Raw genomic sequence first — 26,893 nt, 5'->3', positions numbered from 1 at the left:
GATGATATAGCCGCCTTCTGTCGGCTCCCCATAATCATGAGACCATGCTTAGGAGAGACATTGGAAGATGTAGAAGATAAATAAGTATGTGAAAATTCTAAAGGGGCATGGTAGTGCACACCTGTGGAAGCAGAAGGATCAATAGTTTAGGGCTAGCCATGGCCACATAATAAATTCAAGGTCACTGTGGGCTACAAAAATCCTGTCTTAAAATATCAAAACCTAAACCAAATAATCAAAGGGCAACTTCTAGAAATAGTGAATACAGTGGCTGAGGAAAGTAATATACTTGGTGAGAGTAGCAGATTAGATGCTACTAAAATAAAGACGAACAACCTGAAGGCATAGGCTTCTCAGGTATAAGCACTTAATTTTCGACCCTGAAGCCCCTGTATAAGTGTAAAGAGAGAGAAACTCTACAAACATCCTCTAACCTTCACATTTGTTGCTATGGCACATGCCTTCTTTTCCCTACACCATACCCAATACATATACTAAAAAGAAAAGAAACTAAGGGAGACCAGTGTTCTAAGGTAGGTAGAATTTCAGTAGTTGACAAAAATAAATAAGAAAACATGAGCAAATAGTAGGTGACCTTATTGAGAAGTTTTATTGGAATGGAGTGACTTACAGTCCACTTTATAGTGTGTTGGAGAGTAACGTGAAAATCAGCCAGAAAAGAAAGGACTGCTAACTTGGACTATGTTAAGCGGGTTTTTCCTTCTGTAGATAATTTTGAATAGAGCCATTTGAGCATTTCTGTTCTCTTGCCTAGTTTTGCTCATGTCATTGCAGTCGGATGGAGGCTTGATGCAAGTGGAGTGATTTAAGATGACCTCATTTGTATGTATGACAGTGGACCAGCTCTCAGTCACATGCCTCTCCAGAAACTTTGAACCTTTTCATATGATGGCAACATTTTAAAAATGCAAGCCTTAATGTACAAATGCTTTTTAAGCCTAACCATGCATCACATTTGCAGACATCTCATTGGCCAAAGCAAATCACATGGCCAAGTCCTGAGCTGGCAGGGAATTAGACTACCCAAAAATATGGATTCAAAGATTCACAATTCATTGGGAGCCTTCCACATTGCCCATAACTATGCATTGTTTTAGAGGTATGTACTACAGGTGAAGTATAAATACAGAACATGCACATAAACAAACAAACAAAAAAAATACCAAAGCCTGGTAACCTCTGGGGAGGAAGAGAGGGAGAGGAGCCAGAAAAATAAGTGCATATGCAACAGTTGTTTTGTGGTGCTGGGAATTGAGCCTAGAGCCTTTGCACATGCTAGGCAAGCATTTTACCATTAAGTACATCTGAAGCTTCAATGATGTTTTATTTTAATTAAAAATAGAAGCAAGGGGCAGGAGAGATGGCTCAGTGGTTAAGAACATTGGCTGCTTTTCCAGAGGAGCTGTTGAGAGGACCTGTGTTCAATTCCTAGCACTCACATGGTAGCTCACAACTGCCTGCAACTTCAGCTCTATGGGATCTGAAGGCTTCTGGCACTCTTGGGTTTTAGAATTCATTTATATGATGAACATGTATTGAACACCTATAATGTACTAAATGCATCAGGATACAAACATCACTATGACTGTGTCTTATAGTATAGTGGAGGTTGATACCATATAAATAGAAATAGTACATTCTCGGCTGCAAATGTAACTCAGTGGAAGAGTATTTGCTTAGCACATACAAGGCCCTTATTCTGATCCCTAGCATCATAAAAAGGGGGGGGGGGGGAGAGATACTATATCTAGTGTGTAACTCATAGCAGGGAATCGAACAAAGTGCTGTGGGAATATAGAGACCAGAGTAATCAACTGTAGATAGTATGCATTTCCTGTAGCATGATGGTTAAAGGGTCATGCTTTGAAAATATATTTAAAACTTCTTCCACCTACTACATGAAAACATAATTAACCCTCTATCTGTTTTTGTAAAATGGCCACCATGGTAGTTACCTCACAGTATTGACTGAAGATTAAATAAATTAATGAACATAGTTTGTTTAGCAAAACTGCTTCATGACAGCTAAGATGTTTGTCAAGAAGGCACATGTTAAAGGATGAGTGAAAAAAGGAGGTCATTCTAAGAGGAGGGAATGCAGTATGTGAAGACAGGAAGGCATACACGAGCTTAAGTCAATACTGGAGAAGTTGTTATTCCGAGACTGAGAGCCATTATGCTTGAAGTTCACAGACATAGCTGAATCCTAATATGCTAAACCAAGGAGGCTGTATTCTGGCGGGCACTCAGAATTCAGAAGTGTTGATTTGGTTTTGTTTTGTAGTGAATAAATCAAAGATAATTTTGAAAGCAGTTGTGGAAGTAGAACTGGCCTGGAATGGGAGAAGATTGGTGGGTAAGGGCTACTAGTTAGTAGGTGTTGTCCAAGCTAAGAGCTTCAACCAGGGAATAAGCCAAGCTTGACAGAGTAACACGGGATACAATATTTAGGACGATATGCTGATTTGTTGCATGGACAGGGTTAGAAAGAAAGGAAGGTTGAGCCAAAACCAAAATTTTTTAGTTGGGGAATCCAGCCTGGAAAAAAAAAGAGTATAACTTAGAAAGCCAATGGAGGTGGCAAGAAAGAAGACGAATCTGACCTTAGACCTGCGGCACTTAAGCCACCTTTGTAGCCTATAAGGTCAAGATGCTTAAGTTATTTGGAAATGTCTGGGAGTTAAGCAAGAGTTTGGGGCTCTTCTTTCAAATTTTGCAATCCATCAGTGTCAGATGACAGTTGAAGCTGTGTAAGCAGTTGAACTTTGTTCCATGTGGTTGGAGAAGATAAGAAACATGAGGGCATAATCCTGGCAAATCCCAGTGAGTAAGAGTTGGATGGAGGCATTCTGCCTGGGAAAGAAAAGAGAGGTAGGAGAAGGAGGAGACAGTAAGAACTTTGGGAAACAAGATCAACCAGTTGCCTTAGATTGTATAAATGTGGGCCAGTGAGTTCAGCCCCTGGGAAGTCAGTCTCTCTCCCTCCCGCACCCTTCCCCTCTGAAATTTTTAGACAGGGTCTAGCCCAACCTAGAACTTAAAATGATCTTCCAGCCCCAGCATACCAAGTGCTAAGATTACAGGTTTGTATCTGCCACCACATCTGGCTTCTATTATAGTTTGATAACATTATAGCAGAAGCCAGCCAGACTGCAGTGAGGTGACTCAATGGAAGGGGGAAAGGACAGACGGTGGGAAAGGAGGGTGGCTGTAGACTAGTCACTCCAGACATCTATTTGACTGTGAAGAGAAAGAGGGGAAAGAATAGTAGTTTGAAGTGCGATAGTGTGGAAATCACGTTAAGTTATGTCTGCAGTGTGGAATGAAGTGCCAAGATCAAAGAGAAATGGGATGCTGGGTTAGAATCCAAGTCTACAAAGACAATTCCTGATAGATTTTTCTAGAGATCAACACAAGTAAATCACTTTAAATTCTTCAGAGTGGAATGAAACCAGGAAGTAGGCAAGAGGAGATACAAGGAGACAAAAAGGCAAAGCTCCTGGTCATGCCACCCCTTCACAGCCTAGAGAATACTTCTGGTGCATGATGTGAAGACTTTCTTGTGTCCTAAAAGATGTTTATTTCCGTGACTAGTGGAAAATGCAGCTATGTTGTGTATCATTAAAAAACAACCATTTTTGGATACCTTTGACTTGTAATAGTTATAACATTTATGTTACAAATTTTAGGAGACATAAACAAACAGAAAAGAATCCAACTGTAGTGGGCATGCCTGTAATCCCAGCACTTGAGAGGCAAAGACAGGTGGATTGGCTTTGAGAAAATCCTGCCACAAAAGAAAAAGAAAAGGGGGGGGGGAAGGGGAGAAAGACTGCTATTTGCTTCCCAGCTAAAGTTCACACAGCTTGTTTGATGTCCCCAACAGGAGATTTCTCGATGCTGACATCATTTACCATGGGAATCACCAAGGGGGCTCACATTTTTATATTCCATACATCTAGGTTTGAAAACATAGACACAGATAACTGTTTCTAGGATTTATTTGTTTTTCTTGCTACTCCATATGAGTGTACAATAGGTTTTGCAGGGAGCTGGTTAGTGAACAGCATGCAGCTTTGCTTGGTGCTCTAAGGAGTATGGCAGGGATCTAAGAACTTAGAAAATGAGTTCCTTATTAAAATTTTACTGTCATGGGAGAGCTGAGAGTATCTGTAGAAAATGTTACAGTTTTATTTGACGAATGTTCTTTGACAATTTCATACAAGTACACAATACATTCTGATTACATACATCCCCCCACCTTATCTCTCTCTCACCCCTTTCAGTAGCCCTGCTTGAATCCTATCAGTCTCTTTGCCAGAATCATGACTTTTTCTTTTGTTTTTTTTGACCCATTTAATTTAACCAGGGAAAGCTTTGTAAGACCACTGAACTGGGACTATGCATTCTGTTTTTTTTTTTTTTTTTTTGGCTTTTGACAGGGTTTCTCTGTGTAGCCCTGGCTGTCCTGGAACTCACTCTGTAGACCAGGCTGTCCTCGAACTCAGAAATCCACCTGCCTCTGCATCCCAAGTGCTGGGATTAAAGGCGTGCGCCACCACTGCCCAGCTCATATGATTTTTACAAGATAAAATATTGTAATTTTTATTTGAGACTCACTCTTGCCATGTAGCCCAAGTTGGCCTTGATCTCTTGTCATTTTAAATTTGTTTGTTTGTTTGGTGTGTGTGTTATATCTATGTGGCACATGCATGTGGAGGTCAAAAGATGGCCTTGGATGACTTCCTGTACTGCTCTTTGCCTTATTATCTTCAGACAGGGTCTCTCATTGAAATGGAAGCTTGCTGATTTGGCTAGGTTGGCCAGACAGTGAGTCCCCAGGATCCACACCCAGCTTTTTCTTCCACAGGTACTAGGGGTTTGAACTCAGGTTCTCAGATTTGCACAGCAAGCATTCTTTTCCCTCTAAGGCATCTCCCCAGCCTCTGCCTAGCCTCAGCCTCCTCCATGCTGGGATTGCAGGTGTGCACTGCCACACCCACCTTCCAGTTGTCAGTTATTCTTACGGGATTATAATCATGATGAATGTATTATCATATCTCAGTTAGATCCCACATGTAGTTATTTTCCACAATGTTGGCATAAGTAAGTCAACATTTTATTTACAGTTAGTCATTTCTAATGCTTTCTTCCAACCTTTTTCAAGTCAGAATTTTCTTTTTTATTGTGATGAAATATGAATAATACAAAGCTTATCATTTTAACTGGTTTAAAGGGTAAAATCCAGTAGCATAAAAATACATTCAGCGCCATGGAATCACTATCTCTGTTTAGTTCTAGAATATTTTTATCATCCCAAATAGAAACTTTGTATCATTCCTCATTTCACCCTGCCCTTGGACCCTAGCAACCACTCATCTGTTTTTTAGTTTCTATGGATCAACCTATTCTAGGTATTTTGTATAAATAGAATCATGCAGCACATGGCCTGTTCTGTTTTGCTTCTTTCTGTTAGAACAGTGGTTTCAAAGTTCACCCATATTCTAGTATACATCAACCAGCCGTGATAGTCAGCATGTCACTGTTTGTCCATGTATACACTGATGGCCATTTGAGTGGTCTCCACCTTTCAGCCATTGTGAAGATTGCCTCTGTCCATATTTGATCAAAATTTCCTTTGAGTACACGCCTTTAATCCTTTTGTTTATACATATAAAATGGAGTTGCTGGGTCTTTTGATAATACTAGGAGTGACTTGTTGAGGAACTGCTAAAGTCTTTCCCCAGGCAGCTGAGCCATTTACACTTCACCAGCAACTTACAGGCGTTGCATTTCTCTGCATTCTGACTTAGAATGTGTCTGGTCATAGCCGCCCTAGTCGACATGAGTCTATAATTTTACCTTAGATTTACATTTTCTTAATGGCTAGATGTGTTAAGCATCTTCTCATGTATTTCTTGACTGTTTTTATATCTTCTCTGAAGGAAAAGATGCCTTTAAAAGCTGAGTCCCCAGGATCCACACCCAGCTTTTTCTTCCACAGGTACCAGGGGTTTGAACTCAGGTTCTCAGATTTACACAGCAAGCAAATAGAAACTTTTTATGCATAGACAGAAAAGATTTCTTTTTTGTTAAGTTCTTATTTTAGGACATATCAACCTATATTCTTCATAAGGGACACACCACTATAAACAACAAAAACAATATATACAGCATATCATCACATTTTTCAGTTGATTTTTTCCAAGTGATACTTTTAAAATTGACATTTCTGGCTTTGGAGAGAGAGTTAAGTACTTAAGAGAACTAGTTGCTCTTTCAGAGGACCTGAGTTCAATTCTCAGCACCCACATAGTGGCCTACAACCAACTTCCGATTTCAGGGATCTGATACCATCTGGCTTTCATGAGCACCAGGTATGCACATAGTGTACAGACATGCGTCTAGGCAAAACACACATAGAAAGATAAAATAATTCAAAATTTGAAATCCCTAACTATATCTAAGGATTTACAACTTCTAGAAGAAAACATATGGGACACACTCAAGATCTAAGTATAGGCAGTGACTTTCTGAACAGGAGTCTGATGGCTCAGGACATATTAGCAAGAATTGCCAGAATGGGATTACATGATAAAAGGAAGCAATGAGCAGAATGAAGAGATAGGCAACAGAATGGGAGGAAGTCTTTGCTAGCTACACATCTGACAGAGTAAAAGTCTAGTCTATATCGAACTCTAAAAATTTAACCACCAAAAATCCAACCAAATCATCCCATCAACAAACGGGCAGAATAGCTTTTGAAATAAAAAAAGCAAAACAGCCAAACAATATAGGGAAACATGTTCAAAATATTTAGCCTCCAGAGAAATGTATAGCAAAAGTACATCGAGATTTATCTCACCCCAATCAGAATGGCTATCATTATCTGGAGATATTATCTGGAGAGAATGCAGAGAAAACAGACTCTACCTTCACTGTAGATAGGAATAAGAATTACTCTAGCCACTATGCAAATGAGAATGGAGGTTCTCAAATTTCAGATGGAACTACCACATTGTCTACTATAGCATCATTGAGTATGCACCCAAAGGAACCTAAGTCAGTGCACAGCAGAATTAGTTTCACATTTGTGTTTATTGTATCATTAATCACAATAGCCAATATATGAAATCAGTCTAGGTACACATTTAACAAAAGAATGGATAAAAAATGTGGTTCTCATATACAGTGAAGTTTTGATTTATTCAGCTAGAAAGAAAACCAAGGGACTGGGAAACAGCTCGGGTGGTAAGGTGCTTGCTACACAAGCATGAGGACCTGAGTTCCATCCCAGCAGCCATGGAAAAATAATTGGGTATAATGCCACAGACTTGTAGTCTCAGTGCTGGAAGGAAAGAGACAGGAGGATCCTCGAGGCTTACTGTCCAGACAGCCTACCAAGCCTCAGGTTCTAGTGAGAGGTCCTGTCACACACACACACACACAAAAAACCAAGGTGAAGATAACCTTTGGTTTCTACATGCATATGTACACTTGTAAACATGGGCACACACACAAGCACACACTCACACACATACCCCCCCACACAGTAAATCAATTTAAACATTTTTAGGGGAGCTAGAGAAATGGCTCAGTAGTTAAGAGCACTGACTGCTCTTGCACAGGGTTTGATTCCCAGCACTTATATAGCAACTCATAACCATCTGTTACTTCAGTTCCAGAGTATCCAATACTTTCTACTGGTCTCTGTGGAGACTGTGTTACATGCTGCAGAGACATACATACAGGTGAAACATGTTCATACATAAAACAAAAAGTATATCCTTTCAAATGTTTTTATTTTATGTGTATAAGTGTTTTGCTTATAGGTCTGTCTGTGCACCACGTAATCCAGAAGAAGGCATTGGATGTTCCAGAACTGGAGTTATAGGCAGTTGTAGATGCGGGTGCAGGAAACTGAAGCCAAATCCTCCTCAAAAGTAGTAAGTGCTCTTGGCCACTTAACCATCTCACCCAATTATTATTATTATTATCATCATCATCATCATTAAAGAAAAGTTGTTATTTTCAGAAAATTGGGTGTATCATCATGTTAAATAAAATAAGCCAAATTTAGAAAAACAAATATCATATACTTTCTCTCACATCATGTACTTTCTGTCACATATGGAATCTAGAGTTGTCCTCAGAGTGAATATGATCAAATTGTATTATATGTATATATGATAATATCATAGTGAAGTCCATTATTTTATATAATAATTATATGCTAATGTTTTAAAATGTTTGTTACATCTATTTCTATCTCTCTGTCTGTCTGTCTATCTATCTATCTATCTATCTATCTATCTATCCAGTGTGCATGTGTGCACATGTAGCAGCATGTATGTGGAGGTCAGAGGACAATTTGTCCCACAGTCTGTGGGACTCTTTTCTCTTCTTCCACTATATGGGCTCCAGGGTTCAGGTCTTCAGCCTTGATGGCAACAGCATTTGCTTGTTAAGCCATCTCTCGGGTGCTATGTGCTAATAATATTTTGTGTGTTACTGAGGATTGGATCTAGGGTCTTATGCATGCTAAGCAAGCACTCTAGCATTGATCTATATCCCCACACAATTTTAGTTTCTATTTTAAAACAGTGTTCTACTCCCATTGCAGCCTGGTCTTAAATTTGCTCTGGTAATCAAAGCAGGCCTCTTGCCTCAGCCTTCTGAGTAGCTGGGATTCCAGGCTTGAGCAAGCAGGCCTGGCTGTACTTTTAAAATTACTTCCCCCCCCCCCATTGTTATTAAGAAATTGCTCTTTATTTCATTTTTAATTAACATTTTTCATTTAGTGTGTGTGACACATATGTAGAGATCAAGAGACAATTTACAGGAGTTGGTTCTCTGTTTCCATGTACCATTTGGGTTTCAAGGATAGAACTTAGGCCATCAGGTTGGTGGCAAACGTCTTTATCTGTTGAACCATCTTACTGGGGCCATATAGCTTTTTACAAATCTTTTTTATGAAGCCTGAGAGATGGCTCAGGGATTTAGAGCTCTTGTGGAGGACCTGAGTTTGGTCCAGCACTCACATTGAACATCTTACAACTGTCTGTTACTCTAGTTCCGGTGGGTCTGATGCCTCTGCCCTCACCCTCTTCAGGTGAACACATTTACACACACATATGTAATTAAAATTTTGTAAATATTTTTGTTGGTTTTTTTTGTTTGTTTTGTTTTGTTTTTTTCGAGACAGGGTTTCTCTGTGTAGCCCTGACTGTCCTGGAACTCACTCTGTAGACCAGGCTGGCCTCGAACTCAGAAATCCGCCTGCCTCTGCCTCCCAAGTGCTGGGATTAAAGGTGTGCGCCACCACTGCCCGGCTCTATTATTATCTTAACATTGTATCCTTCCACATATTCACATTGCAGACATAGGCCGGAAGTAGAGTGTATCCATCCTACTTGCATTTATCATTGACTGGAATGTCACGGTAAGTCACAAGGTGGAAATAAGTCATCAATGCCACGTACCTTGTATGTCTTTAGGATGAAAGTGAAGTAAGAAGGAGTCCTGTGGGGAGCACATGTAAACAAATAATGGCCATGTTATAAACTGTGCTATGGGGAAACAATATGTGAGCTGGAGAGTGTCCGAAGAGAATTCCTCAATGGAGAAATATTTGAACAAAAGGTTTTGGGAGGAGAGAACCGTGCTAGGGATCAAACCTGGGGTCTTATCCATCTTAGCAAGCACCCTACAACCAAGCTATACCTTTAGCCTTAAAAAAAAAAAAGTTTTAAGAGATGGCGTCACGCCGGGCAGTGGTGGCGCACGTCTTTAATCCCAGAGCTTGGAAAGCAGAGGCAGGTGGATTTCTGAGTTGGAGACCAGCCTGGTCTACAGAGTGAGTTCCAGGACAGCCAAGGCTATACAGAGAAACCCTGTCTCGAAAATAATAATAAAAAAAGAGATGGTGTCACTAAGTTCCCCAGGTAGATTTCTAACTTGTGATCTTTGTGATCTTTCTGCCTCTGCTTCCTAGGTAACTTTATCAAGGTATGTGTTTGGTTTTCACCTGTACAAACAGTAAAGCATGAGGGGATGTCTAGTAGGCAGAAGTTAGAGAGAACAACATGAGGACAAAGGACAAAGGGCAGAGAAGGCCGGGCAGTGGTGGCGCACGCCTTTAATCCCAGCACTTGGGAGGCAGAGGCAGAGAGATAGATGGATTTCTGAGTTCGAGGCCAACCTGGTCTACAGAGTGAGTTTCAGGACAGCCAGGGCTACTCAGAGAAACCCTGTTTAGAAAAACCAAAAAAAAAAAAAAAGGCAGAGAAGGAACATGGAATGTTTGGGAGCAGTCTGAAGGCTTTCTCTAACAAAAGGGCACATTCCTTAAGGTGTCAGGTGTCAGTAGAAAGGTAGGGTAGGAATGCCATTTTAAAGACTCATACAGTTTGTATTCTCGACTATAAAGTGGTGCTTTCCAAACTTCATGAACTGTATTTTCCATTCACAGTTTGATGTCTTGTCTTTGGAGTCATGAACTTAGGGTATGTTTTATTTATATTGACATTAAAGTGCAACTATTAGGGGCTAGAGAGATGGCTCAATGGTTAAGAGCCCTGACTGCTATTCCAGGGTCCTGAGTTCAATTCCTAGCAACCACATGGTGGCTCACAACCATCTGTAATGGGATCCAATGCACTCTTCTGGTGAGTCTGAACACAGCAACAGTGTACTCATATATATATAATAAGTCTACAAAAAATAAGAATTAAAAAGTGTAACTATTCAATAATAATAATAATAATAATAATAATAATAATAATAATAATAATAAAGTGCATTGCTATGCCCCAATATACACCGACACCTTTTAGAAAGTTATATGCTGAGTGCATTATTGAAAGAGGATGGAGGGGTAACAGAGGGAATTACATGAAAGGCTATTGAAACACTCAGATGATAAAAATCTAAACTGACAGAAGCCTGGAGAAGGGAAGGGATTTTAGAAAAGATTTAGGATAGGACTTATGATTAATTAGAGGAGGGTAGGGATATTTATAACTAGAATCTGGATTCGATGACTAATTAAGAAGGGTGGAAGATTACAGGAGTGACCTGGCATGACAGGTCTCTTGTACACGTGATGACACTATTACTAAAGTAGAGAAAGAAACAATAGTTACTTCTTGAGAAAAGGTGGTTTTTTTTTCTGTTCAGTTTGTTGTTAATGTTGCTGCTAATTTCAATTGTATTTCAGATTAAGAAGCTAGTATATTCTCATCATAACAAGCAAAGTAGTGCAAAGATATAAGATGACCAAGTTAATACTCTCTTTCCTTTCTTATATATATAGAGTTACATATAAAATGTAAAAGATCTCCCACAGTATAAAAAAAAGAGACAACCACCATGGGAACTGGGAAAATATGCAAGTAACCACGGTGTCTAACTTGGTAAGCATCTCCAAGAAGGAATTCTACAGGACCACTGATTTTTTTTTACCTACTTTTAACTCCTCACTAACAATTTAGACTATAAGAACAGAAAGTTCAGCAAAGCAACAGCCTGAGAAACACATTCCCTACCTCTGTGTGCTTATGCTTATTTGTCCTTGTTAAATTCATAAGATTATTAAAATCTGCCCATCATGGTGGCATATGCCTGCAATCCCAGCACTCAGGAGCAAGCAAGGGCAAGAGGATTGCTACAAGCTCTAGGCAGCCTGCTTTACATAATAAGTCCTTGCCTCAAAAGAATTGGCTAGTGTGCTCCTGTTTGCAAAGTATTAATTATCATAATTGCCATCATCATTATGATGTCTCCCCTTTGACAATCTCCTACTGTCCATTTGGAACATTGAGGGACCAATATACATGGCCTTTTACATAGTATTTATGAGTGTGTATGCATATGTAGAAAGTATATGATGTTGATAGTAGATTTTTTAAAAGAGTTGCTTTATTATTATTTATGTGCCTGTGTGGGAGTATGTGCATGTGAGTGTAGGTGGCCACAGAGGCCTGAGGTGTAGCTTCCCTGCTGGAGGTATAGGCAACTAGAACCTGGATGCTCTGCAAAAGCAGCCAAGTGCTCTTAATTGCTGAGTCATCTCTCCAGCCCTAGTAATGAATATTTTCTTATAAAAATGAGGCAATTTATTTTACACACACATGTAAAGTACCCCCCAACTTGATTTCCTCAGCTGACCATACTGTAGTGGATGTACACTAGGTTTTGATATATCAAGTTAACCCACACTTCTCTGTGGGATACATTTTTTTGCCTTTTTTCCCCAAGATAACTGTATTACATTTTATGTGACTTTCCTGCGAATGATATATATTTGGCTTGTGATTTTTTTTTAATTTAGTCTACCAGTCTCTGTATTTTAACTGGGCCATTTACATTTTTAGGCATCAAATCATCTTAGTGTCCCCAAGATTGCTGTGATTCGAGCCATAGAACAGTTCTGGAGTGGGGAGTTGTTGGCAGAGCCTCTGCAGGAGGATTTTTCTTTGCCTGGTCCAGGTTAGATTTAAGAATCACTGTGATGGCTTTGGTGGGGTAGCCCCAGGTGTTCTATGGCTTGCAGCAGCTTAATTCCAAACTCTGTCCTGTCTTCACAGGGCCATCTTTCCTCTGCATCAGTCTCCAAATGCTATTCTCTGTCTCTATACATTTCTTTAGATTTCTACCTTCCGATTTCTAAGGAGGAAACTGAATTTTTTTAGGTTTAGGACTCACCCTGATGGCTTTATTTTTTTTTTTTTAATTTATGTGTGTGGGTGTTTTGGCTGCATACACGTGTCCATGTGTATATCCATCTCATGTGTGCCTTGTGTCATGGAAGCCAGAAGAGGGTATCAAATCTTCTAGTGCTGGAGTTAAAGATGGTTGTAAAGCATCATGTGAGTTTTGGGAACTGAACCTGGGTCCTCTGCAAAAGCAGCAAGTGCTGTTAATCACAGTACCTTTTCTCCAGTCCACTAATGGCTTCTTTGTACATTGACTCTAGTGCTACAAAAGGTCACTTAAAGGTTCTGAGGTTGAGGACTTCAATGTATATTTTTGGAGAACACAAATTCATAATCTTAAGCCTGGCATCTGACATTTTAGTACTTGTTTCCTGTTTGTTTCTCATGTTTCTTTCTTTCTATATCCTTATTTTTTCCCTGTGGATTTTTAGTAGTATACACATACATATACACGGGGTCTTACTATGTAACCCAGGCTGGCCTTAATCTTGAAATCCTTTTGCATCTGCCCCCCAAGTTTTAACTTAAAATCAGTTATTGTTGTGCGTACGTGGCGGTGGTGGGGTGGTGCTGTGAACAGAGGCGGAGGTGAGAGGACATTTTCCAGAGGTGGCTGTCAGATGTCATGCTCATTCTCCACCTCATTCCCTTAGACGGACTCACAGAACCTAGAGCTAGGCCAGCGGCCACCAGGCCCCAGAAACTCAGATTCCAGCACGCACAACACCGGGACTATAGGCATATAGGGACTGGCCTCTTCCAGGGGGTGATTTGAACTCATGTCCTCATGCTGTGTCACTACCTCTTTTGCAAACAGAGCCATCTCCTTAGCCCCTAGGGACCCTTAGTTGCTCTTATCTGTTGTTTTCTATCTGTTCCCAGGTCCTGTCCAGAACATCACACTGCTCTTAGTCACCCTGCTTCCGTGCTTCCTCTGGATTCTGACTGTTTTTCACTCACTTATTTTTAAAACCTTGATGATTTTGGTGACTACTTGTCAGTTTTATAAAATAATAGAATCTGTGTGATGCATTTGTCACTATTAAACTGAGTTATGGACTTGGGGAAGACTACAGAAGTAGACAAATTTTCACCATGTTGTGTCACAGGATATCGACTTTCAAAATGGCCCCCACTGTCAGTGTTGATCTTTATAACCTGGCCGAGGTAGTGTTTGTCAGAGTTTATTGTCTTCACAATAAAGTTACTCCTGCCCCCTTTCTATACTAGACTTCTGGAAGTCCGTATGTATGCCCAAAGTGAAGGAGTAGAGTTACACTTCACTTCTTTGAGGGAAGAGTGTCTACAGATATTCTTAGAATAAGCCATTTGTCTATTATTCCTCATGCATGTGTGTCCGAATGTATCGGTCTGTGTACCATTTGTTTGTTCAGTGTAACAGTCATTTATGTGTATCAGCATGGACTTATGTGTATGTATTTTATAGTTTAGGTTATTATTTAACACCTCTTCATTTTCTTGCTTACACTGTTCTAGTTTGGCCATGGAAGCTCTCATAGTCTGTTCTCAGTTCTTTCCACCGACCCTTATCATTTTTTGAGGTTGCAGTTTTCTACATTTGGACACAGCTCTAAGTTCATCATGTATTCTGCTGTGTTCTAACAGTTCATTTGCTTCGGCACTTGACAGATGTTCTACTTCATTCTGTCTTGCATGGCTTCAAATGACAAATGCAGTCTCATTCAGACTGGGGCTCTCTGTAAGTGATGTGTTTTTGACTTTGAGTCACTTCAAGACTTTTTCTATGTCTTTGTTTTTTGTTTTATGAAGATACATTGTAACGTGGCTTGACATGTATTTCTCTGTAATAAAGCCTTTATTTAAAAAGATATTTATTTATTTATATATCTATTTATTATTTAGAGATAGAGTATTGCCATGAGCCTAGCTTTAGTTGGCCTGGAACTCACAGAAAAATGCCTGCATGAGCTACTATGCCTAGCCTAGATTTATTCATATTTCTTTGAGTCTTTGAGTCATATTATCTTGGGTCTCTCCTTGAACCTAGGCCTCACAGTTTGTCACCTAGGCTGGAATCCAGCCAGCCCAGCAAACCCGGCAGTGTTCCTATCTCTGGCTGCCTCAGAGCTGACAATACAGGCATGCATACAACACCTGGCTACTTATATGGGTGTCAGGATCCAAATTCCAGGCCTTATGACTCTGTAGCAGGCACTCTTACCAACTGACCCAGGTCTCCAGCCTCTTTGTTGTTTCTGTTCTTTTGAGACAGGGTCTCATGCAATCCATGCTGACTTCAAAGTCACTATGAAGCCAAGGATGACTTCGAACTCCTGCTCCTGCTGCCTTCACCTCCTGAGTGCTGGCATGTGTACCACCATCATCAGTAAGACAGTGTTGGGGATCAAATCCTGCATGCTAGGCAAGCAGCCTATCAACTGAACCACATCTGGAACCTAATACCTAGGTCTCTAATACTTGTCTACTGTATTCTAGGTGAAGACATCAATTGAAAAATAAAATTATCAAGAGAAAGGATATTTACTGTAGCAATATTATCACTGGCAAAATTATAAATAATGTGTTATTAATTTGGGCATTTTCTCAGTGATGCAGACTTAGTTAATCATGCTCCTTAATTTATAAAATATTATTTTTCACCTTTAGTTTCCTGTGGCCACAAACATATTTGCACACGCATGCTTAAGGTGCTCTGGGAGAATTGTCTTAGTATATAAAGGATATGTGTATATATTTTAAACTTTAGTGAATATTAAATATTACCAGATGATTTTTCTAAAAGGTTACAGAAGCTCACGTTTCAATCTATTGAACAAAAGTGCCCATTTCCATGAATCTTCACCAGTACCAGATATTGTAATTTTCATTAATTTTGTGAGAAGCATCACATTAATATTTTATTTGTATTTCCTTAGTAGAACAGAATTCTTCATTTTTGGCAACCTGACTTTCTTCTGTAAATTGCCTTGTTTGGAACTGAGTAATGAACATATTGAATTCATGGTAAGGACTGTGAATGAAAATCAAGGGCTTCAGAAAAGAAGTTTGCAGGCCAGGCCAGGGAAATCCTGGTTGCTGAAGAGGTTAGGGCCATTAAAGGGGGAGGGGGCCACTTCACACTGTGACAATAGACAGAAACCTCAAGGGTGGAAAGTCTTAACTCATTTGAAGTACTGACTGCAGACATCCTGGCTCTTCTGATCTGCTACTAATCAGGTCAGGCTGAACACTGACTATATTATAACATCATGGATGTGTCCCCAGACCTAGGTGTGGCATTATAAATTCTGGTGATAAATCAGGACTAATTTATTATATGAACATCCTCTGTGATCATATGATGGCTAACATTCTAAGTTATCATTGAGCAACCTCGGGAAATTGACAGTGCAGTGACTGCAACAATTTGCATAGAATCAGTGCAAATCTGCTGTCTCCACTAAAGAATGTGGAGCCACTGTAGGGAAGTAGGAATGCCAGTTGCTGGTGAGGGAAACGACCACTTTTCTTTTTCTAGGTGGTTCTGATATTACAACCATGCCAGAACAGATTGGTAAAAGGTAAAACATGCAAAAATGTTAATTTGTCTTTGCTAAAACTTCCCAGGGCTTGTTAATAAGGAAGGGGGGGGGATGCTTTGCTGAGAGAATTCTGGAGGGTAGGTACACTGTTTACAAAAACAAAACACAAACCAGGGCTGTGAGCTGTTACAGAGCCACGCCCCCAGGCCTGAGCTTCTTTTGATGATTAAGAACAATGTGCTGGTGGCTGGCTCCCCTCCTCCACAAGACATGGGAATTGGGGTTTGGGTGGGGGACCAAAGTCTGGTCCTCGGCAAGAGCAGATTAACTGCTCAGCCATTTCTCCAGCCTAGCCTAGACCTAATTTTTAAATGATTATTTTTTAAATTAGAGAAATGTCTGGGGGATTCGTTGGGAAGAAGACAGGGGTTTCAGCATAAGAGACAGGAGGATGAGAGTCATGAGGTTGAAAATGACATGTATGCAATGACTATTCATTATGGACATATATGAAGCTGTCAACACGTGAAATAGATAAATATGGTTATATTAGCTTTGGTGTTGTGTTTGGAAGTAAAGGTGGGAGACATTAGCAAATCACCACAGAATGATAGAACAGATTCAGGTAGCTCTTCTAAACAAGGTACTGACTGCTCCCTCTAGTTCTCTGGGAAAGAAGCAAGGGTCTGTCTAATAAGGGAGAAGAGGAGTATGAGTGATGACGTCACTCTAACTCTTCCCCACTAACAAAGACTATGTGTGGGCTCTGAATACTTGGCACATAGTGTAGGTGCTCAATAAATATCTGAATTTAAACTGTTAAGTTACTCATTTAGTCTCTGCAACAACCATATGAGCTCCGTATTTTTACCCACATTTTACAGATTAGAATCCTGACACATTCTCTCCCTTATGAATTACAGGAATGTGCATACATAGCTTATCCTCATGGGAGAGGAAAGTCCAGGTCTTGTGGTGGGAGAGGAGGAAGAAGAAAGAGGCTGTGGGGAAGGAGGCAGCTCAGTCTCCTCATTAACGTACTTAAGAGTCAGTTCCGGGACTTGGGACTTGACATTTGTGACTGGATAATTCTTTGTAGAAGGGGCTTTCTTAGGCTGTGAGTGTAGTTGAAAAGTGTCTCAGGATGTCTCAAGATGCCCACACCATGTTTTGACAACCAGAAATGTCTCCAATCATTGCCAAGGGTTAAAATCTCCCCTGATTGGGAACTATTGCCTTAGACACTGACAGGACAGGGACAGGATTGCCTAGGAGCCTCCTTCTCCTCTAAGGGAGTATCTCTTCTCCAATTTTTACCTTTACAGTTAGTGACCATCAGCCTGATGTGAGCACAAATTGACCTTGGCCATTGAAGTCAGCCTTTTTCCTGTCTTATGAATATGAAGAAACCATGTTCTCATTCCATTAAGAAGTGTTTTTTTTTTTTTTCCTAACAAGTATGTTGGTGTGCATTGTAATGGCAGCACTTGGGACATAAAAACAGGAGGATTGCAATTTCAAGGCTAGCCTGGGCTGTATAATGAGTTTGAAGTCAGTTTGGGTTACATATGGACCCTGTCTGAAACAAATGAATAAACAAACACACAAAAATTTAAAGGATATTTTGTCCTTTCTTAGATGCCTTTCCCCCAACCCCAATGCCTACCCTAGCCCTTTCTCCTAGCTCATCCATGGTCATCTTGGTGTGAAGGCAGAGCTTCATGAGGTCTGGAGCTGAAGTCACTTAGTATGGTAGAATTTTCTGGTAAAATCCAGGCCCCTTCTGCTCCTAAACTTTACCTTAGGCCCTGAGGCTGACTGTCTCTGTCCCCACATCTCTGCTTCCTTGTCATGAGTCTTTTCTGTCTTAAGGAGATGACAATCATTTTTGTGGAATTTGAAAAACAGTGCAGTCGTGTCAGTCAGAATGCAAGCCTTACCTCTGCCCTAGTCCTTCTCAAGCAAACACAGATCAGAACACCCTGGAAGGGAAACTTCCAGACTGAGAAAAACAACCAACGCCCACCCACCCCTGAAAAGCCAGAATGTTCTATTAAATTTGAATATAAGTATGTCTCAATTGCTACAAATATTTTTAGTAAAAATTCATACATCATTAATCTGAACTTCAAACTTAGCTGAGTCCTCTGTGTTTTATCTGGTAATCCTGCTAGAGACCTTATCAGAAAACTGCTACATCCTGTCCAGAGAGATTCCTACTTGGTAGGTCTGGATGGGGCCTAAAAGTTTGTTTATGGTGGTTTGGGGACTACACTCTTGAGAGCTACTGGCATATAGGATAAACAGAAAGATAAGGGCGTTGCCTCCTTCAAAGCATCAAAGTTAAAGAGAAGAAAGTTGCTAAAACTTGAAGCAGCGGCTTGTTTTTTAAGTACTGACTGCCCCACCAGACCCCATCAGGAATCCATGCCTGAAGGTGTGTAACTTTTCGTGCTTTTAGACTATTTGGAGTACTGAGTTTGAGGCCCTGGCCATGCTTGTGCTGGACAAGTGGCTTTCCCAGAACAACCCAGCTCAGGCTGTAAATTTTACTGGGTAACCACAGTGGGCTAGCCAGTCCAAACTGTGGATTTTAAACATAGATACAAAATACTCTGAGGGTCACTTTAGGAAGTGGTTCTTACTACTTCTCAAAGCCTAGTGTTGCTCATTGTTTAACTGTGATTGAGTAGAAAAATGCCTCAGTTTATAATCTGAAGGGTTCTTAAGAGCTATGAGATTTTCTTTTCCTCCTTCTATTCCCTCCTTCTCTCATTTCCCTCCATCTGCCTTTCCTTGAGCATTTTTGCTAATTACAAAAGTAAAACATGCCCATGAGATTTCAAAGAGAACTCCTCTGTAATAGCAGCCCTGAGAACAGCTCTGTGGACTGATGTATATTTATATGAAGTCTCTTTACATAATCCCAGTATGTATAGTTTTATATATTTTATTAAAGAAAAATTTGAGCATACTGAACATACTGTTCTGATTAAAAAAAAAATTACTATAGAATTTGGACATCTTCCAACACCAGTGCATATGGATCTAATTTTTAAAAAGATTTGTTTTTTAAATTTTTATGTGTGTGTGTGAGTGCCCAAATGTATGAATCTGTACCGTGTGTGTGGCTGGTGCTCACAGAGACAGGAGTGGGTATCAGACGCCCTGGAACTGGAATTACATGCAATTGTAAGCTTCTACATGGGAACTGGGAACCACACTCTGGTTCTCTGTAAGAGCAGCCACTGCTCTTAACTGCTGAGTCATGTCTCCAATCTAGACTTCATTTTTAAATTAAAATATTAAAAATTATTAATATTAAATTAATTAAATTAATATTAAAATATTAAAAAAATCAAGGGGTTGGAGAGATAGTGCACTGGCTGATCTTCCAGAGGACCTGGGTTCAATTCCCATCACTCACATGGCTGCTCACAACCATCTGTAACTCCAGTTCCAGGGGAGCCAACAGCCTCACCCAGACACAGATGCAGGCAAAACACCAATGAACATAAAAAATCATTTAAAAAAACCCCACAAAACAGTGCCCCTACCTTAGCCTTCTGACTGCACTGCCCCTACGCTTACTCAACCAGCTAATATATTTTCTTCTTTGTTCTCCTAACCCACACCTCTACTTTTGAGACAGGGTTTCTCTGTGTAGCCTCAGCTGTCTTAGAACTCACCATGTAGACCAGGCTAGCCTGGAACTAACAGAGATCCACCTGCCTGTTTCCCAAGTGCTGGGTTCAAAAGTGCTAACCACCACGCTGGCCTTTCTTTTTCTTTAAACACACTGCAAGGGATAGAACCCAGTGCCCCCTGTATGCTAGGTAAGCTCTAGAACACTGAGCCACACCCCCATCCTTTTCTTTTTCTCTCTTGCAACTTGTTTACTGAAGAAACTGGGCAATTTGACCTATAAGGTCACTAAGTCTGGATGCTGTTGATTGTGTCTCTGTTACCTAGATTTCATAGTCTCTGTACGGTATTTTCTTTAAATATTTTAAAAAATTTATTATTGTGTGTGTACATGATGCATATGTGTGAGCACACTTACATGGCAGGCATCTTTACATGCTAAGCAATTTTGCCAGCTTATATACTATATTTTTGTTGTTGTTGTTGTTTTTTTTTTTTTTTTTTTTTTTTTTTTGTTTTTCCAGACAGGGTTTCTCTGTATAGCCCTGGCTGTCCTGGAACTCACTCTGTAGACCAGGCTGGCCTCAAACTCAGAAATCTGCCTGCCTCTGCCTCCCAAGTGCTGGGATTAAAGGCGTGTGCCACCACTACCTGCTTGTTGTTGTTTTAAGACAGAGTCTCATGTAGCCCAGGTTACCTACCAACTCTACATAGCTGAGGATAACCAGTGAACATGATCCTGCCTCGATGTCCCCAGTACATGCCTGATTTGTATTTTGTTTTATATTACTAGTTGATTTGGTCAGGTTCAGGCAAGAGGGTTTTTAATAAGACTAGTTCATAGATGATATTTATATTCTCTTAGCAGAAGGCACATGATGTTTGCTGTCTCTCTGCGGTATTAGTAGCCATTTGTTGCTTAAAGCCTAGATCCATTTATTCATTAAGGGTTATAGAATGGTGACATTTGGATTCTATTATTTTTCGTCGATTTTCAAGGATACAGAAAAACATCTCCTCTCCTATTATTTGGTTGGCTAATGGTATAGTTTGTTAAGGGAAAGCAATGTAAATGTTTGGTTTTTCTCATTAATTATTTTCAAAGCAGTTATTTGATTTATTCCTATTCAAAATATGTCAGAGACCAAAAAAGAAAAAAATCTCCACGAACTCAGAAATTGAACCAAATTGATGCTTCAGGCCCATTTTATACACTTCCTGGAATAGACCTGAAATCACTTCTCTAAAAAGGCCTGGTTTCTTTTTTGTAGGAAATGGTATCTCAAGGCCACTGTCTGCCTGGATGCTAGAAGCAATACTCACAGGTACTGAGTTCATCAGCGTTTCAAACCTTTTAAGGAAAAACTGGACAGGAGATATTGATGTGTTGTTTTTTCAAACTCTGGTCTTCAAGGGTTTTCTTAGCTGTCTCACCTCTGAATCTCCTTTCTTTTATCCTTGAGAACTCACAAGTACAGGAGATAATAGGCTTAAATTATCATATTATTTATGCACTAGCTTTATATTCCATGCCATACACAACTGTCTCTGAACGGAATATTAATGCTTCCCCTGCTAATAGGATGGCAAAACCAGAGAACCTGTTTGCACCCTGTCTGCTCCAGTACTCCATTGGCAGTTATTATAAACTGCACTTTCATACTGACAGCCATCATTGACTTGCAGTTCTACATGGACCTATGTAAATTTAGTTAGTTTATCTAATGGTCACAAATAGTCCTTTGTGGATGTTTTCCCAAGCTGTTTTTATTTTTCTAGAGTTTGTTCTGTAGCAGCTTGCTTAGGAAGGGGCCACAAGAACAGTATTTCCTGAGTGGGTGTAGGTTAACAAGCTTGCAGACTCAGGATGTCATTTAAAAAGCCCACCAGAGACGGGGTGTTGGAAACAGCAGAAATGTATTTCACAGTCCTGGAAGCTAGAGGCCCAAGGTCAGGTGTTGGCAAGTTTGATTTCTCTGAAGACATCTATCTATCCTTGGTTGGCAGAGGCTGCCTTGGTCATTCGTGACACAGCCTTTCCCTTACTTTCTTTTGGCTATTTATTGTTAGAGACTGGACATTGTTGTGTAGCTCAGGCTAGCCTTGGAATTTCAACTGTATGCTGCCATGGCATGCCTTTGGTATCTTTATGTGAACACTTCACCTCTTTAAAAAATTGTTTTGACAATACTGGGAATGTAGCCTTTGACAGCAAATTCCAGTCAAGTGCTGCAGGGCTGAGTTCCACCCGCTGCCCTCCTCCTCTTAGGGGAGGCCTTGCCTTCAGCTGTTCACTCATTCTCAAGTACCTGGGCCTAGGTCTTCAACATGGGAACTCTTTTGTTTGGTGAGAGGATGCAATTCAACTCATAACACTTTGGCTACAAATGAAAATTGTTACTTTTTAAAAACCTCTGTGTCAGTCAATTTTTTTGTATTCTTTGATAATTTCAAGTGAGTATGTAACATATTGGGTCATTTTCATCCCCCATTACCCCTCTCATCCCCTTCCCATTGAGCCCTTTCTTTTAACCATTGTGTTCCCCTCTACTTTCATGGCTTTTGTTTGGCTACATTTTGTTTAGTGTCTGTGACCCACTGAGGTTAATTGAGGTTGCTTGCGTGAGCATGAATGCAATATTTACTGTATTATGAGTTATGTCACAGAAGCAACCATTAACTGCCAACAGATCCTGAGGATCCAAGTCAGAAATTGGACTGCTTGGGTTCTGTTGTTTTTCCTATATGTCATGAGCACTTTGTTTTCTTTTCTTCCAGATTAAAATATCATTGTCAATACATCTGATAACTGGCTACTTTTCTTTCATTTGTTCCCCTCGCCTAGTGGGAAATCTCCTACTAAAAATCTAATGCTTTAGGCAGAGGCAGGGGGATCTCTATGAGTTCGAGGCCAACCTGGTCTACAGAGTTCCTGGACAGCCAGGGCTACACAGAGAAACCCTGCAAAAAAAAAAAAAAAAAAAAAACCTCAACAAACCCCCCAAAATACAATAAAATAAAACTGAAATGGAATACCTCTGCTAGGACATACCTCAGTATTGGTCACTTCTCTACTGCTGTTTTTAAGATATGTTGTTTTAAGTCTTTGCTCCAAGTTCTTTCAGGAGAGCTTTTGTGTAGCCTTTTAACCTTTAAGTTTGATTTGTTTAAGTCAGGATTATTTTATTGCCCGGGCTGTCCTTGAATTTACCGTATAATCCAGGCTAGCCTCAGACATGTGTTGAACCTCCTGCCTCAGCCTCCCAAGGGCTGGAATTGCAAGCATTAGCCACCATACCATCTCTGCTCTCACTTTTATGTCACATGCTTTTGCTGCCTCCTCTTAGACTCCCTGTTCTTTCCCCCTTCCCAGTGATTTTCTGTGTTCCTCTAGTCTTCATCCTGCTCTTATGCAACTCATAGCAAGGACTACACACACACAGACACCCACACACAGACACCCACACAGATATACACAGATACACTCAGACACACACACATATAGACACACAGACACACACAGACACACAGATACACAGACACACAGATACACACACAGACACACACAGGCATACATACAGACACAGACACACACAGAGAGACACACAGACACACAGACAAACAGAGAAATATATATATATATATATAAATATGTATATGTACACGACTTGTTTTGGTTTCTTGTTTTTATTTTTTTCTCTCTGATTTTTCTTTTTACTCTTGGTGGGGGGAGTGGGGAGTAGGATTTGAGACATGGTCTCAGTTTCTCAAGTGCTGACATGTTCTTTGCCTGCTTTCCTCTTTACCACTTTATTCTTCTCCTTTTGGTTCTATGCAGGTCCCCTCTTCTTATCTTCTCTTTTACATCTTGAGTTCATTTGCTCTTTCTGCCTTAGAATTCATTTCTAGTCTCTCTTATTTCTAATTCTTTCCTAGACCCCGTAACCCCATGCTTTAGTTTTTTAGATCCTGACTTCTTCCGCATCTTCTTTCCTTTTCTTTGTCTACTTTGGATTTGCTTTGAGATAGCAGGCTATAGTGTTCATATCTCAGAAGCATGTGCTTCCGCTTTGCTGTCAATTGTCATTGTGAATCGTCCTCACTAGCTTCTTTTCTTCTAGTAAAAGCTATTGTTCATTTTCACATGACTTTATAAATTCATGCTTATGTATCTTGATCGTTTGAGACAGGGTCTTCTTATGCAGCCCAGGCTTGCCTCGGTCTGCTGGGTGCCAGAATTAGAGGCTCCTGCCATTTCAGTTTTTTTTAAAAAAAAAAAAAAAAAAAAAAAAAAAAAAAAAAAAAAAAAAAAAAAAAACGGTTAGAAGGGTGGAGGCTAGGATCCCAATAGGTTTTCCATTTTCGTGGCTTCTAGCTCCCTCTTCTGTTGCTTTTGTGTAGTTCCCCAAAATGTGACTTCCTTTCTCAGAGACCTGGCTCTAGCTCTTCTGTCCCATGGTCCTTTTTGCTTCTTACTGTATTGCTGAATTGGGATTCTGTTTCTGGCAGTGTCTTCTGCTCCTGGCCAATCAGTGTGGAGAGCTTGTGGGGCTCACACTGCTGCAGACATGGAGTTTTGGGGAAACTCTTTAGGTCTCACCAGCCACTGGAATATACAAAATCCCCTCCATTTCAGGCGCTTTGCTTTGTCGCTTGTTCATTGCTTTTGCACAGGGCTAATATCACATCTGCTTTACAGCTGTTGGTAGTCTGTACCCTTCCACATATTTGGATTTAATAATCTTCTTACCTAGCTTTGCGACACTTATTGTTCATGAGTTTTGGGGTTTTCTGTAGCAGATTTTCTGTTTTGGTTGTTGCATGTTTCAGATAGGGTTCTTTATGGAACCCAGGCTAGCTTCAAATTCCTGTTGCTTCTGTCTCTTATCTCTGGAGTGCTGCAGTTACAGGTGTATACCGCTATGCCTAGCTTGTTTTCTGTTTTTATCAAGCTATTCAGGAGTGAGAATATTAAAAAAAAAAATGCCACCTCCACAAACCTGCCAAGAACCTTCCTATCAATTAATTTTAATTGAAATACTGTATTTATAAGTTTTACACATTTAAAAACAAACGTTTAAAGCCACGTGTAGTAGCTCATGCTTATATTCCTAGCAGTTGTGAGGTAGAGGCAGGAGGATCAGAAGTTTTTATCCTCAGTTACACAGTGAGTTTAAGGCTATCCTAGGCTACATGATAGCCTATCTCAAAAGAAAAAACAACCCAAAAAACTAAAAACAAAGCTAAAAAAATGGAAACCAAAAAACCCTGCTCATTGTAGCATATAACTGTAATCTCAACACTTAGTAGTTGGAAGCAGGAGGATCAGAAGTTAAGGGTTATCCTCAGCTACATAGCAAGTTCTAGGCCAGTCTGGGCTGCACAGCAAGAAAGAACCTGTTTTAAAAAAAAATAGTAGAACTGGACCTGGTAGGACTTTAACTCCAGTACTCAGGAGGCAGAGGCAGGTGGATCGTTGTGAGTTCAAAGCTATTCTCGTCTAGTAGCAAGTTCCAGGCTCCTGCTACCCAGAAAAAAGTAGGAGCTGGAAAAGCAGGCTCATTTCTGGAGAGATGGCTATGTAACCCGGGTCTGCATAACTCAGTTCTAGGGAACTTGACGCCCTCTTCTGGTCATTCTGAATATTGCATGTACATCGCACACCCTCATACATGCAGGCAAAATATCACTGAAAAAGAAGAAATTTGACTTCATATTTTAGACATTTCTGTATAGTCTTTATTTTCTAATGTTCTAAGGATTATTCTTACAACAAATCTACCTCTTTCTCTCACATTCATCTCATCTTCATTTTTTAATTTGAGAATTTCATACATGTATACAATATGTTGTGATCAATATGTTGTGATCAAATCCACCCTTCAGTTCTCCCAGTTCCATTCTCCCAGGTCCCGAGTCCATATACTGTTCATATAATCTGAGGCCATTTCCTTGAAAAAAAAAACTTGATTCTTCCTGCCCTAGCAGCCATCAACGGCCAGTAGCTCCTCAGCTCAGGGTGGGGCCTTATAAATATCCCTCTGTCTGTGCTGGAATTTTGATTGGCTTGATCTTGTGCATGCTGTCAACCACTGTGAGTGCATGTGTGCAACCAGCGTGTTATGTCCAGAAAACACTAATTCACGGCAGTTCTGGAACTCTTACAGTCTCTCTGTCCTGGCTTCTGTTTTGTATGTTTGTTTGTTTGTTTTTCAAGACAAGATTTATCTTGTAACAGTACTGGTTGTCCCTGAACTGTCTCTGGAGAGCAGGCTGGCCTTGAACTCATTGAGACCTGCCTGCCTCTGCCTCCTGAGTGCTAGGACTGAAGGCGTGCTCAGCCACCACCCTGCTCCAGCTTCTGCTTTGGTCCCTGAACTTTGGTGGTGGTGGTGGTGTAGGTGTTGATGTCACTGTCTCTCATTAGGGCTGAGCACTTTGCAGCCTCTAATTCTCTGTAGTTTGACCCGTTGTGAGCACCATCTACCACAAGAATCTGGAGCACAGGAAAGGGAGATATTGTTTGTTTGCTTTTTTTTTTTTTTTTTTGAAAGAGGGTTTCTCTGGGTAGCCATGGCTGTCTTGGAACTCTGTAGACCAGGCTGGTGTCAAACTCTGAGACATCCACCTGTCTTTGCCTCTCAGGTGCTGGGATTAAAGGCTTCTTTCTGCTTGTTTGCTTCTTTTTAACTGAAGCTTTGGATAGATGAATCATCAATGTTTTCTGGATATGTGTGTGTGTGTGTGTGTGTGTGTGTCTGTGTGCGTGTGTTCTTTTGTGTCATTCTAGGCACTCAGTCTTAGGCCATGTGCATGCTTCTTATTTTCTAATCAGCATATCCATTGGTTGAAATGTATTTCATTCCTTTTTCTTCATCTTTTTTTTGAGAGGGGGTTTCACTGGACTGTGGGCTGGCCTGAAACTCACTATGTAGCCAAGGCAGTCCTCTTTCCTCAGCGTCCTGAGTGAGTACTGGGCTTGTAAGC

General features: G+C 40.3%; 1 protein-coding gene and 1 non-coding gene across 4 annotated transcripts in view; both read left to right on the top strand.

Annotated features, from left to right (window-relative positions):
• The window catches only part of Snx12 (sorting nexin 12), a 113,912-nt gene that overhangs the window by 61,961 nt on the left and 25,058 nt on the right, over nucleotides 1–26,893 (top strand). The window contains exon 5 of one of the 3 annotated variants that reach the window (XM_034485137.2): nucleotides 13,620–13,664. The exons of the other annotated variants lie outside the window; for them this stretch is intronic. Coding sequence (XP_034341028.1) covers nucleotides 13,620–13,649 — 30 coding nt within the window. The 3' untranslated portion in view covers nucleotides 13,650–13,664. Of the gene's footprint in view, nucleotides 1–13,619; nucleotides 13,665–26,893 lie in introns of those variants that run through there. 3 annotated transcript variants of the gene reach the window in all.
• LOC117695582 (small nucleolar RNA SNORA72) lies at nucleotides 15,918–16,039 on the top strand. Its single transcript, XR_004604639.1, has one exon. It is a non-coding gene; the product is annotated as a small nucleolar RNA SNORA72 (small nucleolar RNA).

Source organism: Arvicanthis niloticus, chromosome X (genome assembly GCF_011762505.2).
Source record: "Arvicanthis niloticus isolate mArvNil1 chromosome X, mArvNil1.pat.X, whole genome shotgun sequence".
Lineage (NCBI taxonomy): Eukaryota > Metazoa > Chordata > Mammalia > Rodentia > Muridae > Arvicanthis > Arvicanthis niloticus.
This window is presented reverse-complemented; position numbering and strand designations above follow the sequence as displayed.